The following is a 13,771-nucleotide window of genomic DNA, read 5'->3' on the forward strand; positions in this document are numbered from 1 at the left end:
CTCTGTCCATCCAGCAAACAGATGTGAATTTTTCTTCCCCCCCCACCTTTCCCTTGCTAGCATTTTTGTTTTGCTGTTTGCTAGCTATCATCCCATCCATATTTCTTGATTTTACCTGTTTTTTTCCTCACTCAATCTACTCTCATGATTTTCCTTTGTTATCTCTCTTTCTCTTGTTTTTATTATTTTTTTTTCCAAGACCAAGTTAAATTCTTCTGTTCAATTATTTTCTTGTATTTCATTTCCCTGTATTTTCCTTGTCCTTTTCTTTTTATCTCTGTTTTAATGAGCTTATTTACCTTGTGTGTATTACAGCTATCGGGAGAGAGAGAGAGGGGAAAATGTGTGCGTGTGTGTGTGTGTGTGTGTAGTTTTGTCTGTAGCAAGCCAGCGTGTTCTATTAAGACATGTTCCATTTGATCTTCCTTCGCCCGCTCTCCTTTCCTTTCTCTTTATCTAGTCGGCTTCGTGTGTTTCAGTTTCCAAATACTTGATTGATTGCTCTGACATATCTGTATTAAGCTCAAGTCCTTTTTTTTTTAAAAAAAAAAAAAAATTCCATCATCAGCTTCTTTCTACAACGTGTTTTTGGCCAAGCTAGTAGCATTTCAATTCGTTCCTTTTACTTGTTTGCAGCTTATGCTGTTTCTGCTACTCGAATGCTCTCGAGTTCTAACTCTAATCAAGATATTTCCTTTCCTTTTTTCCCCCGAGAGTTTCTGCTTTTGTCACACTTTGGAGAGCGATCCGTAGACAATTAAGGCAATAGGAACCGCGTGTATCACAGCTTCACAATAGCTAAATGACGTAAATAATTCATAGATATTCCAAGAGGGTGAAATGTGTGACGATGGATGACTTTTAGTGCAACCGTCTGTTAATATAGTTACGGAGTACGCTAGGTAACTATGATCCAACGTGGGCGCTTGCAACCATATCTGGCCCCATAGAGAACATCTCTCACCACACTTCAGCAACGCAGAGTTCGGGGGACGGTTTCGCCAAACGTCAGAGTGTCCACGCCCCCTCAATATCTCTCTCCATATAAATATATATACACTGCTACGATTGACAATCTACGAATGGCTCAATAGACACCAAGCGGCGGACCCAGCGGCGGATCAAACGAAAATAGGGCCTTGTGTCCATCGAGACCACTTCTACCGATGGGGTGTCCGCAGGGTCGAAGCATACGTGGAATTCAATGCGCAGGGTCCTAAGAAGACGCGGACCTGGTTGGAATATGTGAATTGTCATGTCATGAGAGTTCCCGTGGTGAGGAACTGGTTCCATATCCGCGTATACGTGGTTGGAACCAATCGACTGAGTCTTGCTATATACTGACTGGTATTTCTGACCATCAGTTATCATGGAAACATGAAGTCTACCCGGACCCATATGTGGCCTGGGTATCTACAATCCACCTTAGTTCCCGATCCTAGGAGAGGCTGTTGCAAAACGGCCGTTGCCGTTGACAAGGACGGTTGCGAAAAGGCCAACAATGAAAGAAACGAGTCCGATTCCATGTAAAGCTAGGGCTGGCATTTAAGCTCAAGCTTTGTGGCCGTGAATAATAACAGTGCGGCATTTGCCCGACATCATAAAATTGGCCCACTCCATGAGCTTGATGGATTTCTACTTTGTATCATACGACTGATTCCAAACGGCGGGAAGCTACCGGAACTTCTAGTAGCTTGCTGTGCTGGCTATCTGATCTCGATCATAACAGATTTCCGGTTCCCCGTGGCCATTGTTGATTACGCATGGAGTGGCAAAGTGCACGATGAAATATAGTTCAAACCCCAATTACAACTACCCTGTTGGAAACAAGTTTGGTTCAACCTTCCACAACATATGGGCGCCAGAAGCCCTGCAGGAAAACAACAAATTAGAAAAAGACACTCATAGAGGCATGGTTGCATCAACAGTCAGCCTAAATTAGTTTCAGAAATTCATCTCTATCCAGTCGAATGTGTGCAGCACCTTTTGCATTATTTCCCCCCCTCCCCCCCACTCTTCCCCCAGCGTCTGTTGCCGAGTCAAGCTCCTAGAACATGGAGTCCCGTGGTGAGGAGAACTCGGAATTCATGCGCAAGGCTTCCGATACTAGTCCCTCCAACAAGAGCTTGTCTGAACGAGAATCCCAAGAAAGCAATCTAGAGGATGAAGATGCCCGTTTAGCCGCCCTGTCGTTTAGCTGCAGCGATCCGCTTTACGAAGCAAAGGCTCAGTTGTTGAACGAGGCTATCCTCGACATCGGCATGGGACGGTATCAATGGCAGCTGTTCATAGTCATTGGGTTCGGCTGGGCCAGCGATAACCTTTGGCCCATAGTTACTTCTCTCATCTTTACGCCCGTGAGAAACGAGTTCTCGCCCAGCCACCCGCCTTTGCTTACCCTTGCGCAGAATCTGGGGTTGCTGGCCGGGGCGATCTTCTGGGGGTTTGGCTGCGATATATATGGTCGACGCTGGGCGTTCAATCTCACCATTGGCATCACCGCAGTGTTTGGGCTCGTGGCTGCGAGCTCGCCGAACTTCGCGGCCATCGCGGTCTTCGCAGCGCTATGGTCCTTCGGGGTCGGCGGGAATCTCCCGGTTGATTCTGCGATATTTCTCGAGTTCTTGCCGTCATCTCACCAGTTCCTACTCACCGTTTTGTCTGTCGATTGGGCGCTTGCGCAAGTCGTGGGTAATCTTGTCGCCTGGCCTCTCCTGGGGAACTTAACCTGCCAGGAAGACAATGAAAAATGCACCCGGTCTGAAAACGCAGGATGGAGATATTACTTGATAACTGTAGGTGGGCTTTCGATGGTTATGTTTTTCATCCGATTCGCTTGTTTTACCATCTTTGAATCCCCAAAGTATCTCATGGGTAGGGGCAAAGACGAAGACGCCGTCCGGGTGGTTCACGAGGTGGCGCGGCGAAATGGGAGAGAATCATCACTCACTCTCGAAGCGCTGACTAGTCTGGGACACGGCACCACACAGAGGGAGGGAGCTCGGGTCGCACTGCAACGAAAATTAGAGAAACTTGACTCCAGCCACCTTAAATCCCTCTTTGCGACTCCCAGGCTGGCCTGGTCAACTTCTCTAATCACCTTGATCTGGGCGTTAATCGGCCTCGGATTCCCTCTCTACAACGCGTTTCTACCCTATATCCAATCCACCCGCGGCGCCAATTTCGGCGACGGCTCCACCAACATCACGTACCGCAACTCACTAATCATCGCTATCCTCGGCATCCCAGGGTGTTTCATTGGCGGCTCCCTCGTCGAAACCCGATCCCTGGGCAGGAGGGGAACCCTCGGCCTCTCAACCACGCTCACAGGAATATTCCTCCTCGCGTCCACCACCGCGACGACATCCAACGCTCTCCTGGGTTGGAACTGCGCCTACAGCTTCATGAGCAGTATCATGTACGCGGTTCTGTACGCGTACACGCCGGAGATATTTCCGACCAAGGATCGCGGCACGGGCAATGCGCTGACGGCGGCAGCTAATAGGATTTTCGGCGTCCTGGCGCCTGTTGTCGCAATGCTTACGGACCTGGACACTGCAGTTCCCGTTTATATGAGCGGTGCGCTGTTCATTATCGCGGGGGCTTTGGCGATAGTACTGCCGTTTGAATCTCGGGGGAGGGCTAGTTTGTAGGCGAAGCAAAAACTGCTGGTAGTACCGGTAGCAGTAGCGGTACCGGTATCCGCTGGGCAATGCGATGTTCGTCTGGTTAATAAGCATGCTTTCTATATTTCGAGGCGCTGAATGTGATATTTTTTTGATGCATCTTCATGTCCATCCTATGCATTTTAGATTCTGAACAAGCTTCTTCTTTTATTCAAGTTGGGCCGGGATAGAATGGGAAATTCGCGGCTCTGGCAAACTCGAGGAAACGTGTGTTCATACGTTGTTCGCCACTTTTACTCGCTTTGGTGGCTGTTTTAGCGCTCAAGACTCTAGAGTTAGAAAGGGGCAACTACCTTTCGCTTGAGGTTTTTTATTTTTATTTATTTATTTATTTATTTTCATTTTATATGTTTGTTTCATTATTTTTGTTCCATTATTTTAGAGATTAGAACTGAGCTGCCCTTTTCTCTTTCGGTCGAAAGATCGCCGATACTCTCGAGATATCAGAGGATTATGAGGGCTTCATGCTGTACCACCATCTATCTCCAGGACGCGAAGTGGAACTGGGGGAGAATTTCGCCGTTACGTCGATACTCTCATCCCGAGGAATGGCATCTCGCATCGGAACTGGCTATGAAGATCGCCCTCTGCTATGGGGCAAACGGCCAAACATCCCGCGACTAGGGCCATAGTGCTGAGGAGTATTATTACACCTTTGCTCCAACAATGGAGCTTCCTAGAGGAAATGGTATGTTGGGGGGCGACATGGGCGTGGATGGATAGTTGTTCCGATCACTTCTGCTCAGTTTTAGCTTACATTTTAGAATTCTCTCTATATACGCGGCGTATATAAATAGACTGGAATAACTCATGCCTTCAGAGAAGCCAGAGCGAGTGCACCGGCAGAATCTCCAAGAATAATTGCATCTGGTTTCGAGGAGGCAGATCTAACTAGAAAGAAAGTTCCTCCTGGACCCGTACCGACAATCCTCGACGTATACGATTTTTGAGTCTTTGGAGTGTGATTAAAAACCGGATCAACGCGCCCCGGGAAATGAAACCATTGCATAGAAACCGGATACGACTGTTGAGTCTTGTTCTTTGTATTCACCCAAGTCCAGGGGAACCTCCGCAGGGCAGCATTGGGCTAGGCCGTGCCTTGTCTCTTCTCGAAGTGCTCAATGTTAATGCTCAGAGTAATATTACTTCGAAGAGTGGTTGCTGTTCGGAAAGTGGCAGTGGTGGGAGGGCGCCCACTAGATGAAAGGGAACCTCATCTAGCGGCGGCGACGATAGGGAAAAGATCAAGGGTGATAGATGATAACCTTATAGGAGACTTTGACGGTCTACATGAAGCAGATCTAGATCACGATGTGGTTTGGTGACAGAACGGAATTTTTTTGAATCTTCGGGGCTCAGCTCTCTCAACGCTTATTTCAGACCGGACCCGCCGTTGTATGCCCTGCCTGATCTCGCCTTCAAAGAAATCAAGCACAGTTTACCAGGGAAGTGTGATTATATAGTGCATAGCAGTGAGGTGATCTCATGTTTGGCCTAGAAGTCTGGCCTCAGCGTCCCGATCTTAACCACCAGCTAAGTCCTACCCAGCATCATTTATATATATACCACAACGGCCATCCCGCAAATGCCAACAACCCCAGAGTAGTCACAGTCCATAATCCCAGTTGATACAGTGTTTCCCGGATCAAGCCTTCCTTTCATCCACCTATATATATACCATATCAATAACGACCTCAAAAAGTTTTCAATTTGACAAACCAGCCCAACAAAGGAGCCAGATATAATGGGCACCATCCAGGGCTCCCGCGATGCTAACCCTTTAAATGACTGTCCGCCAGAGAGCTCCGGCAACAAACTGAGCGGCGGGCCTGCTATTACCATCGTATCGGCTCCCACTTGTGCTGGACGAATTTAAACGTAAAAGAAAAACGGTGAGAAAAGATGAAGCCACTTTTCCGCTCAAGCCAGTCATTCCAAAACAAATTATTTTCTCCAAAATTCAAGTTTTTGTATCAACGCCCGTGGGGTATATATATAGAAAACTGGCAATGTAAGCTCGTCAATACATATACCGAAAGTGATCAAAGCTAAGCAAACAAAAATGCCAAAAAAAAAAAAAAAAAAAAAAAAAAAAAAAAACCCCGCACGGGAAAGGAAAGAAAAGGGAAGTGGCCGTTCTCCATCGTCATTATCATTATCATCATTGGTATTTATTGATATTATTATTTGGATTCTCGCGAATCACGACCCCCCTTCGCCCGGATAATAAGATTCTCATTACTCATCCGCTGGAAAGCCGTCCAGGGGTGCCGCGGGAACATCTGCCGAACCCGTGCGGGACTGGCCGTTTGAGACTGCATCTCGAAGTTGCTGGTAACTACGATTTCCCTATCAAATAGTGACCTGAACCCGCTCCCATTGGACCGCCGCTTGGTGTTGGAAGATAGGAAGGGGGCGTCGTCCTCGTCCGTCGACGGGCTGTCCAGCCCGGCTATGGTGATGATGTTGGCCAAGAATGCGGCCAGGAGTGCCTCTGATTGCTTAAGGGCGTTTTGATAGCTGCGGGTTGCGTCGTGACCGGGTATGGGGAGGGGGGCTAACGCGACGGCGATGAGGAATATGCCCAGGGAGAAAAGGAAGGCGAGGAGTAATTTTCTGCGGGAGGGGTTAATTGTGATCTCTGGGGCAGGTCTGGGGTTTTGCGGGCGTTTGTGGGATCTTACTCTGTGAGAGGCCGGTGTTTTTGAAAGGCCCAACGAAGCGGGATGGCGAGAAGCAAAATGTGGGTCAGGGTATTTGTAATGGTTTGTACAAATGAGTGCAAGGTGGTTTTGACACAGGGCCCTATCTCCTTTGTTAGCCTTGGTGAATGCTCTATGCGGGAGGTGAAGGAAATTACATCAACCCGTACCTGGATCTGGTTCTACCTGCCAGTAGAGGTGGAAAGGGGAGCATTCGCTGAATGAGATAACTTGTACTAGGACGAAAGTTACAGCTAACAAAGCCAGGGAAGCGCTCAATATATGGTTCGGCCATAGTAACCCTGGAGGGATTCGCGTGTACAAAGCGAGAATGATGGTTTTTTGGGTCCAGAGACTGCAAATACATATCATGACCACGTCAGTAGCGATCATGATGTTGTGGCTGGGAGGAGAGAGAGATACAAGGCCTTACTAGGTAGTACATACAACCCTACCTACTAGGGCCAACTTGCTTCCGATCTCTCGGTGATGGATGTCAGATATGGTAAATTGTTTCCCCATCCGATCGCGCGGGTCGATGACATTAGTCCCCCATAGAAAGATCAGGACGGTCATTGCTGTGACCGCACAGTAGCAAATGAGAGCGAATATTGTGAGATAGTCGCTGGCGCCGAAAGACCGTTTTCGGATCTTTTGCATGAGCAGCCGTATGAACATAACAGCTACCGTGAAAAGTCCGAAAACTCCAACAAGTATAAAATTTTGTTTCGCATTGGATGTCATCGCCATGGTCGTCTATGACGCGGCAGGTGCCGAAGGGTGGAGAAGAACTTGATATCCCAGGGCATGAGAGGAGTGCTCTGTACGTGGGTGACCAAGATCCATTCCAGGAGGAAGCGAAAATATCAAGGGAAACCAGCGGATGGGTCAAAATATATTGCCATGGTTTCCATTTCAGAGAGAATCGAAAAAAGATCTCATGCAGACTCTCCCTGTCTCAGAATCCAGCCACTCTTTCGTGCGATTTGGCCGATTGGAGATCGAAAATATAAAATTGGCTGTTATAGGGTTGCGCCTATTTCAGATTCCTTACGAGATTGCACGGTGTTTATTTATCCAGCTGCCTTAAGAAGCCCATGAAATACCCTGGCATTGGTTTGCAGAGTTTATGGTTTGAAGAGCCTTAAAGGCCGGGAACTCAGCCTATTGACTCTTTAATTGACCTTTGCGTCATACCCTCGTTCCTGTGAGTTGATAAGGATATTAAAATGAAAAGTTCCTTTTCTTTGATCTTTTCGTCCAGTAGAACTTCAGTATTCTAGGTGTCCACTTTCCCCAGCATGGTGAAACAAATCAAAGGAAACAAGAAACGAAGCTATCTCTTGACCTTGCTCCACTATTCCCTAGCCCCGACGGGAAGCGATGTGGCTGACCAGGGGCTGGTGAGCCTGATGTAAAGGACGAAGCGCTTCAAAAGCTTCCTCAAAGGAGGAATGCATGCACCGTTTCAGCATTTGGATGCTGGTTGTCGGAATACCTTGTGCAGAGGAGCTTCAATGATCTCCGTCCGATCTGCGAGTAAGCAGCCTCAGAATCAGCAATCTCCACTTTTCTCCATTAGCGCGGGTAGAAAGTGAAAAGACTCCCAAAGCTGCATACAATCTATCACTCCAGGTTAAGGCATCGTGCTTGGGACCAGCAGGTTGACCCATATGTCTGGAGCAAGTGTGGCGACAGGAACCGTACGCGCCTACGCGCTCTATTTGCCAGAGGTAGAGAACGATTTCAGGAACAGGGGCCAGTGATCTAGTTTCAAAAGCCGAACACATGATTTAGTGCCTTCAATCCAAAGTGCCGATGGTCTAGTGATGGGAGCGATGCGGGATCTGGCAATATGGACTCAGTCAGGGGGGCCACAGGTAAGGCATGCGGGTATTGCTCGGCTTGGTGCGTCTGAGACAGCAAATCCTCCAGGGAAATCATCCCAGCCTGTGAGAAATTAACGCTCGTCATGTCCGAACCACTTGACGAAAGTCCATTTCGGACAAAAGCATTTTTTTGTTTTGGGTTAATTAATTAGCGGTTCAACAACCAGAGGGTTTGCTATATGGGAAAAGGACCACTACTGCCTTGCGGCTCACTTTCCGTTCAGACGCTGGTCCATCCCTGAGAATCCGCTTCATGACACACGCCAGATTATGCTTAATCAACGGGTGATATGCTGCCAATCGCTCTGAGCCATTGACATGGTGTTGTTTCAGACTCTGTAGCTAACCTCTCCAACCAACTTTCTCAACCGGCTAGTGACGGTATTGCTCGCGCTCAAATGCAATCAACTCAAGTCACGAGAGAGGATCAACGCTTTTCCTCTCCTGCTCGTGGACTTTTTCTCTCCTATTTTCGCGATTAGCGGAACACGCTTCGAAGCTAGGCGCAGGCCCGTGTTGTACAGACTGCAGAGGCAATTTAAAATGTGACCCAAATCTGTGCTCCTCATTTCCTACTTTCATAATTCCTGAGCAGAACAGGCCCACATGCGGGGTAAAGGAGCAGGATGCGAAAAGGAAATCGAGGTCAAACAGAGAGGTGGCAGAGTTGCATTCATGCTTACAAAGTTCCAGAACTGTGTTGCTCCTCAGGATGAAGGGGTGAGCGGTGAGCTCACGATCTCTGCGACGCCATGATAGGCCAGCTGCAAGCCGTAAACCATGTCTATACAACGTATGGGATATATGTATACGTGTATGGTGACAGCGAACAATCTCGTATCCCGTATCATGTTCAGTACCGCCATGATCAGCCGCTTGTCAATAATGCATCGCCAGGGGAGTGAGCATTGGAGGAGACGATGTCGACACTCTACCTGGCCAATTTATTACATTTTTAGACTTCGCATCAACAGCAGGCTCACCGCGCGTACCCCGGCTGCTACAGTATTAGCATGGTCAGATACCGTGGGGGCACCGCAATCCCTGCAGGGATATATCTGCTCTTAAGCCCTGTTCACGGCTCTCAGCTCTCAAGTGGTGAAGGGGGATTTCAGACTCATTATTGCCATCATCTGCAAGCACCAACGCAGCCCTTGAAAGCCTGAGAGAGCCAAGAGTTAATTAATTAGTTAGGTAGGATGCAAATGCAATGCTCGGATATGCTTGTCCAGGCTGGCGGTCCGGAGAGATGAATGAGCACGAATACGAAAATGATCTAATTCCAACCCAGATAAGCATAGAACAACGAGGATCTGCAGAGGAACGAACACCTTACAGAGGAGAAGCTGGACGATGCAACGAGAAATTAAACACCGAAGTCGACCCGATTCCCGGTTGAGGCCTTTTACTACATCGGGATGTCAAAGTCGTGAGCTAAATGAAGTAAAGCATCACCACAAATAACAATTTACGAGGAATTCTCACACTTCCTTGAGCAGATTGAACGCACAACAAAATAAAATTAGAATCGGCACGAATAAATCGGGACAATTAAATAAAAAAAAAGGATATGGTGACGAGAGTGGGATTCGAACCCACGCCCCTTTCGAGACCAGAACCTTAATCTGGCGCCTTGGACCGCTCGGCCATCTCGCCTTGTTCCATGGGAAGCGCTCCCCTCGTTGCCACCTTTAGATATAACCTGCATCAGTATTTCCAGCCATCAACACGACTAGAAAAATGCTGAGAGCCTTGATATTTCTCAAACTTAGCTGTCAAGCTAGGCAACATGCTGTGAGGACTGGATTTATTCTCTGGGTTGAGAAGGCCTTTTGTCCCAGGGTGCTTTCCATGTTCTAGACCCTCGCGCTTCGTGAACTCTCAAACTTCATTCAACCATGCGCAGCTCCGACCTGAACTCGGTATCATAATCTGTCGTTTGAAAATCATGAAGAACACTACCACTGATATCAGGGCATTCCGCGGCTATCCTATATTGCATGCGTCCAGTGCATCAAGTGCTCAAGGCAATCGAAGAAGCAGCCCATTCAACTCCCCGGGCAAATGATGAATCAGGACTTCGATAGTAGCAGTAGTTTGATTGACCCGTCTGCCTCCCAAGCCCTCAAGTCCATTTAATATGCTCGCTTTCTGATCTCTGCGTGTGGGAGGCTCCTCTGAAATAAATAACACATGCCCCATAGCATTCTCGCTTTTAAAGAAGACGTACCCCTGCTGGCTCGTGTGGGTATGAGGAGAAAAACTCCCCAAGTTACGATGCGCATGTTCGGCCGCAAGTCGATGCGGGCTCTCATGTCATTGATGCACATATTCGTTCGTGAGGTTTAAGGTTGATGGCGTTAAGCTCCGGCCGTATACAGGCTTCTAGGACATTACATCAGAGGTCTACAGCACTTGCCTCCTACCACATCCAACCCTTCAATACTAGTATACATATGAAAGGTTTCCATTCTCATCTCCACTCCGCTACACCGGCCGCTGAAAGCTTTACGAAATACAATAAACCAAAATACTTTGAAGTCCGAAATGCAGCTACCGGACGTCGAAACAATCACTCTCACTCTTGCAAACATGCAGGCAAAATGGACCCGAAAACCCTCGCCGTCAAGTTCCTTGATACCTCAGGCGACTACCTGAAGGATAACGGCCGCCAATGCGCGACGGGTGCGGCTATAATCGTCACGTAAATTACAGTATCTCCTGTTCTCGGGCTAGTTGGGTTTACCCCCATCGGCCCTGCTGCTGGCACGTTTGCCACGACATGGCAGTCTAGTCTTGGGTCGGTGGAGGCCGGGACTCTATTTGCAACGTGCCAGAGCATTGCGATGGGTGGTGTTGCAGCAAATGTTGTTCCCGCCATTGGCGCTATGGGGGCCGGTGTGGTAGCGTTGCCCGCGGCGTCGCAAATGGTTGCGGGTATCCGGGGGTGGTTCGGGAATTGAGGGGATGATCTACTTGATAAGTGGGGTGTGGAATGGGGAGGACGTTAGCTGTGATGGGGTATTTCCCCAGGGATGGCAGGCGTGCTGAGGTCGACTAGAGGTGTTACACATGGGACGGGATTGGGCTTTTTGCGGGAGGGAATGGGTGCCGTCGAGGAGGGAAGAGAGATATCCCACCTCGTTTAAAAGTTTGCTTTTGGTTGTTCGTCATTGGTTAGAGTCGGGAAAGGATGCATAACTTTATCTGACTAATATCAAATCGAAATTTGTGATTTGTGCCTGGGGCAGGATATCTGAATCATGGTGTATTAGATCGGCTTCCATTTGATATTCTCTCATTATGCTGCTGAGATCGAAAAGTGTTAGGGTTACAGGGGAGTCCAAAAGCAGAGGAGCAACGTTGTCACAAATCTGGGTTTTATTCCTCCACCATGTATAGCTTTTAGGTGGACACTATGAGCGGATGGCATCCCATGTCACGGGCAAGAGAAGCTAGCACAACTCTTTCCCCGCATTATTTTCGCGGATAGGTTTCGGTGTTACAATATCAACTGGGTGCTCCTGTGAGTGAGCCCGCTTTATTTCCTTGCCGGTTGCGCATCATTACCTTTTTGAGGAACTCCCTCACGGAGCAGCCGCACTTGCGCGTTGTTCTTGCTTCTTTGGGTCTGGCGGGCCCATGGTGAGCTTTCGAAGATTAAGAAGTCTCGGATAGGATCTATATAATTAGTTCGACAAAGCTTGGAGTGTGACTTATATATTGGGCAGGCAATTCCGGAAGTATGTCAGAGTATTCTGTTTCCTCCCCCCTTCTGTAGACATTGCGAATCCTATATTCAAGGCTATTATAGTTCGTAGCTGCATTGCTATTCTATCGCCTTTGCCGACTTCTTTGAGAAAATGAGACAAGATGTTCGAAGAGTAGTTGACTGAGGAGCAATAATGCTTAGGGAGTGAAGTCATGAAGCAATTCATAAATTTCCTCTCTCGCCAGTATGTGTGAAATACGACCAGACAGCTATTTGGACTCCATCTGCGATCTCGATCTGCTCGACTTCTTGAAATCGAAGAGTTCAAGGATGCCGCGATCCGTCTCCAAAGCGAGTGCGGTACTTGCACATGAATGAATTTGTGGTCAAGTCAAAACGCCGGTGCCGATGGTTGATATGGGGCCCACGGATATTCAATCTGCATTTGGTAAAGCAAAGTTAGTTCCATGCTGCGTTTATGCAGTGTTGATGTCGACGGGATGCATTTGCTATTGACAATGTCGCCTGCGACGGATATGTATCGCACACGCCGCTTAGAAATGGATCGTATAGCTGTAGCCACTCCCACAGTGATGTGAAGGAATTTGAGCTTGCTACCGTGAGGCTCAAATGTTGCGACAATTGATCCGTTCTGAATCAGTACAGCGAGTGGTAACCCTTCCTCGAGTTTTATCGGCGGGTATTTTTGTAAAGAATCCAATTTCTATAGAGTGGGCCAATTTCCAAGCTATTCTGCGAAGTGAATGTCTCATATTATCGACTCATTTCACGTTGGTTTGCATAGGTTTCTTATCAAACTTTGAAATTAAGTTCGGACCTATAAGTTCGGCTTCTACGTATTCCCTCGGTCCAAACAGGCGACATGGATTCAATGAAAAGCATATGCGATTCCGTTCCGTTTGCTTTCGGAAATTTACTCCTTAAACGCCCCAAAGCCTTTTCGGGGAAGAGGTCGAGGACGCTGAATGGATTGAGAGGAGAAACACCACCCGAAGTGTGGGAGGTCCAAAACACCGGAAAGAGGAAAATGTAGCCCTCTTGCCCTCACGAGAGAAGAATGCAGCTAATCAGAGTTGAAATCTGATGGAGAAACTAGTGGTTTGAAGCAACTGCATTTGTTTTTCCTCCAATGACAAGAGAGGTATATGGTCGCTCTAGGCCATCGAAGGAGAGTCGTAAAAAATCATCAGGGACAAGGGTTGGTCAGGTATATATCCCAAATGCTTGGTTGAAGTGGCAATAAGTTTGTGTGAGAAGAAACGAAGGAAAACTTCTAGAATGTTTTGAAATAGAAGAGCCTCCCATTCCCCACCGGGGGGAGGCGGGGGGAAAGCTGCTGAGAGCACCAAGCAAGGATACATGCCTCCCCAGCACGCTACTGACATGGTTCTGCTTTAATCCAGGAATGAAAAATATTTTGCATTGCCGCTAAGTAAGGCTGGATCTGTCCCTTGACTTGTGAATGTGTATCATTGATGTGATATCTTTGGTGGATATACACCTTTATCAAGAATATTTCCCTCAGAATAGCTGGTTCCCTGTTCGAATTCTTGATCGGGTTGTCTCTCCCGAATGGGTGCGTATAAAGCAGCATCCGATCCACAAGGAGAGCCGTAGTTTCCATCAAACAGCATGTGATGAGCAACTGCTGCTCTTTTCATCGGCTTGCCTGGATTACGATGCATATTCACGGAAGAAGCAGGGAGGAATCGCGTTTTGTCGTGTCAATCTATCGCAATTTCAATCGCGCAACAATTGAAA

At 47.8% G+C, this 13,771-nt stretch overlaps 4 protein-coding genes and 1 non-coding gene across 5 annotated transcripts; 3 read left to right on the forward strand and 2 right to left on the reverse strand.

The window, feature by feature from the left end:
• Positions 1 to 2,036: 2,036 nt before the first annotated feature.
• Positions 2,037 to 4,103, forward strand: HCBG_01295 (membrane transporter; the record flags this gene model as incomplete). The annotated part of the gene is made up of 1 exon (XM_045428345.1): positions 2,037 to 4,103. The coding sequence occupies one exon, from the start codon at positions 2,055 to 2,057 to the stop codon at positions 3,651 to 3,653; it is 1,599 nt and encodes a 532-aa protein (XP_045290131.1).
• Positions 4,104 to 5,869: 1,766 nt separating this feature from the next.
• Positions 5,870 to 7,638, reverse strand: HCBG_01296 (uncharacterized protein; the record flags this gene model as incomplete). Its single annotated transcript, XM_045428346.1, has 3 exons — positions 5,870 to 6,302; positions 6,559 to 6,743; positions 6,836 to 7,638. The coding sequence occupies 3 exons, from the start codon at positions 7,136 to 7,138 to the stop codon at positions 5,870 to 5,872; spliced, it is 921 nt and encodes a 306-aa protein (XP_045290132.1).
• Positions 7,639 to 8,883: 1,245 nt separating this feature from the next.
• HCBG_01297 (uncharacterized protein) lies at positions 8,884 to 9,676 on the forward strand (the record flags this gene model as incomplete). The annotated part of the gene is made up of 4 exons (XM_045428347.1): positions 8,884 to 9,004; positions 9,037 to 9,178; positions 9,476 to 9,516; positions 9,579 to 9,676. The coding sequence occupies 4 exons, from the start codon at positions 8,884 to 8,886 to the stop codon at positions 9,674 to 9,676; spliced, it is 402 nt and encodes a 133-aa protein (XP_045290133.1).
• Positions 9,677 to 9,851: 175 nt separating this feature from the next.
• On the reverse strand, positions 9,852 to 9,933 carry HCBG_11005. Its single transcript has one exon. It is a non-coding gene; the product is annotated as a tRNA-Leu (tRNA).
• Positions 9,934 to 10,880: 947 nt separating this feature from the next.
• On the forward strand, positions 10,881 to 11,240 carry HCBG_01298 (uncharacterized protein; the record flags this gene model as incomplete). The annotated part of the gene is made up of 2 exons (XM_045428348.1): positions 10,881 to 10,962; positions 10,993 to 11,240. The coding sequence occupies 2 exons, from the start codon at positions 10,881 to 10,883 to the stop codon at positions 11,238 to 11,240; spliced, it is 330 nt and encodes a 109-aa protein (XP_045290134.1).
• Between the last annotated feature and the right edge of the window lie 2,531 nt (positions 11,241 to 13,771).

The sequence above is a fragment of the Histoplasma capsulatum genome (genome assembly GCF_000150115.1).
Source record: "Histoplasma capsulatum G186AR genomic scaffold supercont2.2, whole genome shotgun sequence".
Taxonomy (NCBI): domain Eukaryota; kingdom Fungi; phylum Ascomycota; class Eurotiomycetes; order Onygenales; family Ajellomycetaceae; genus Histoplasma; species Histoplasma capsulatum.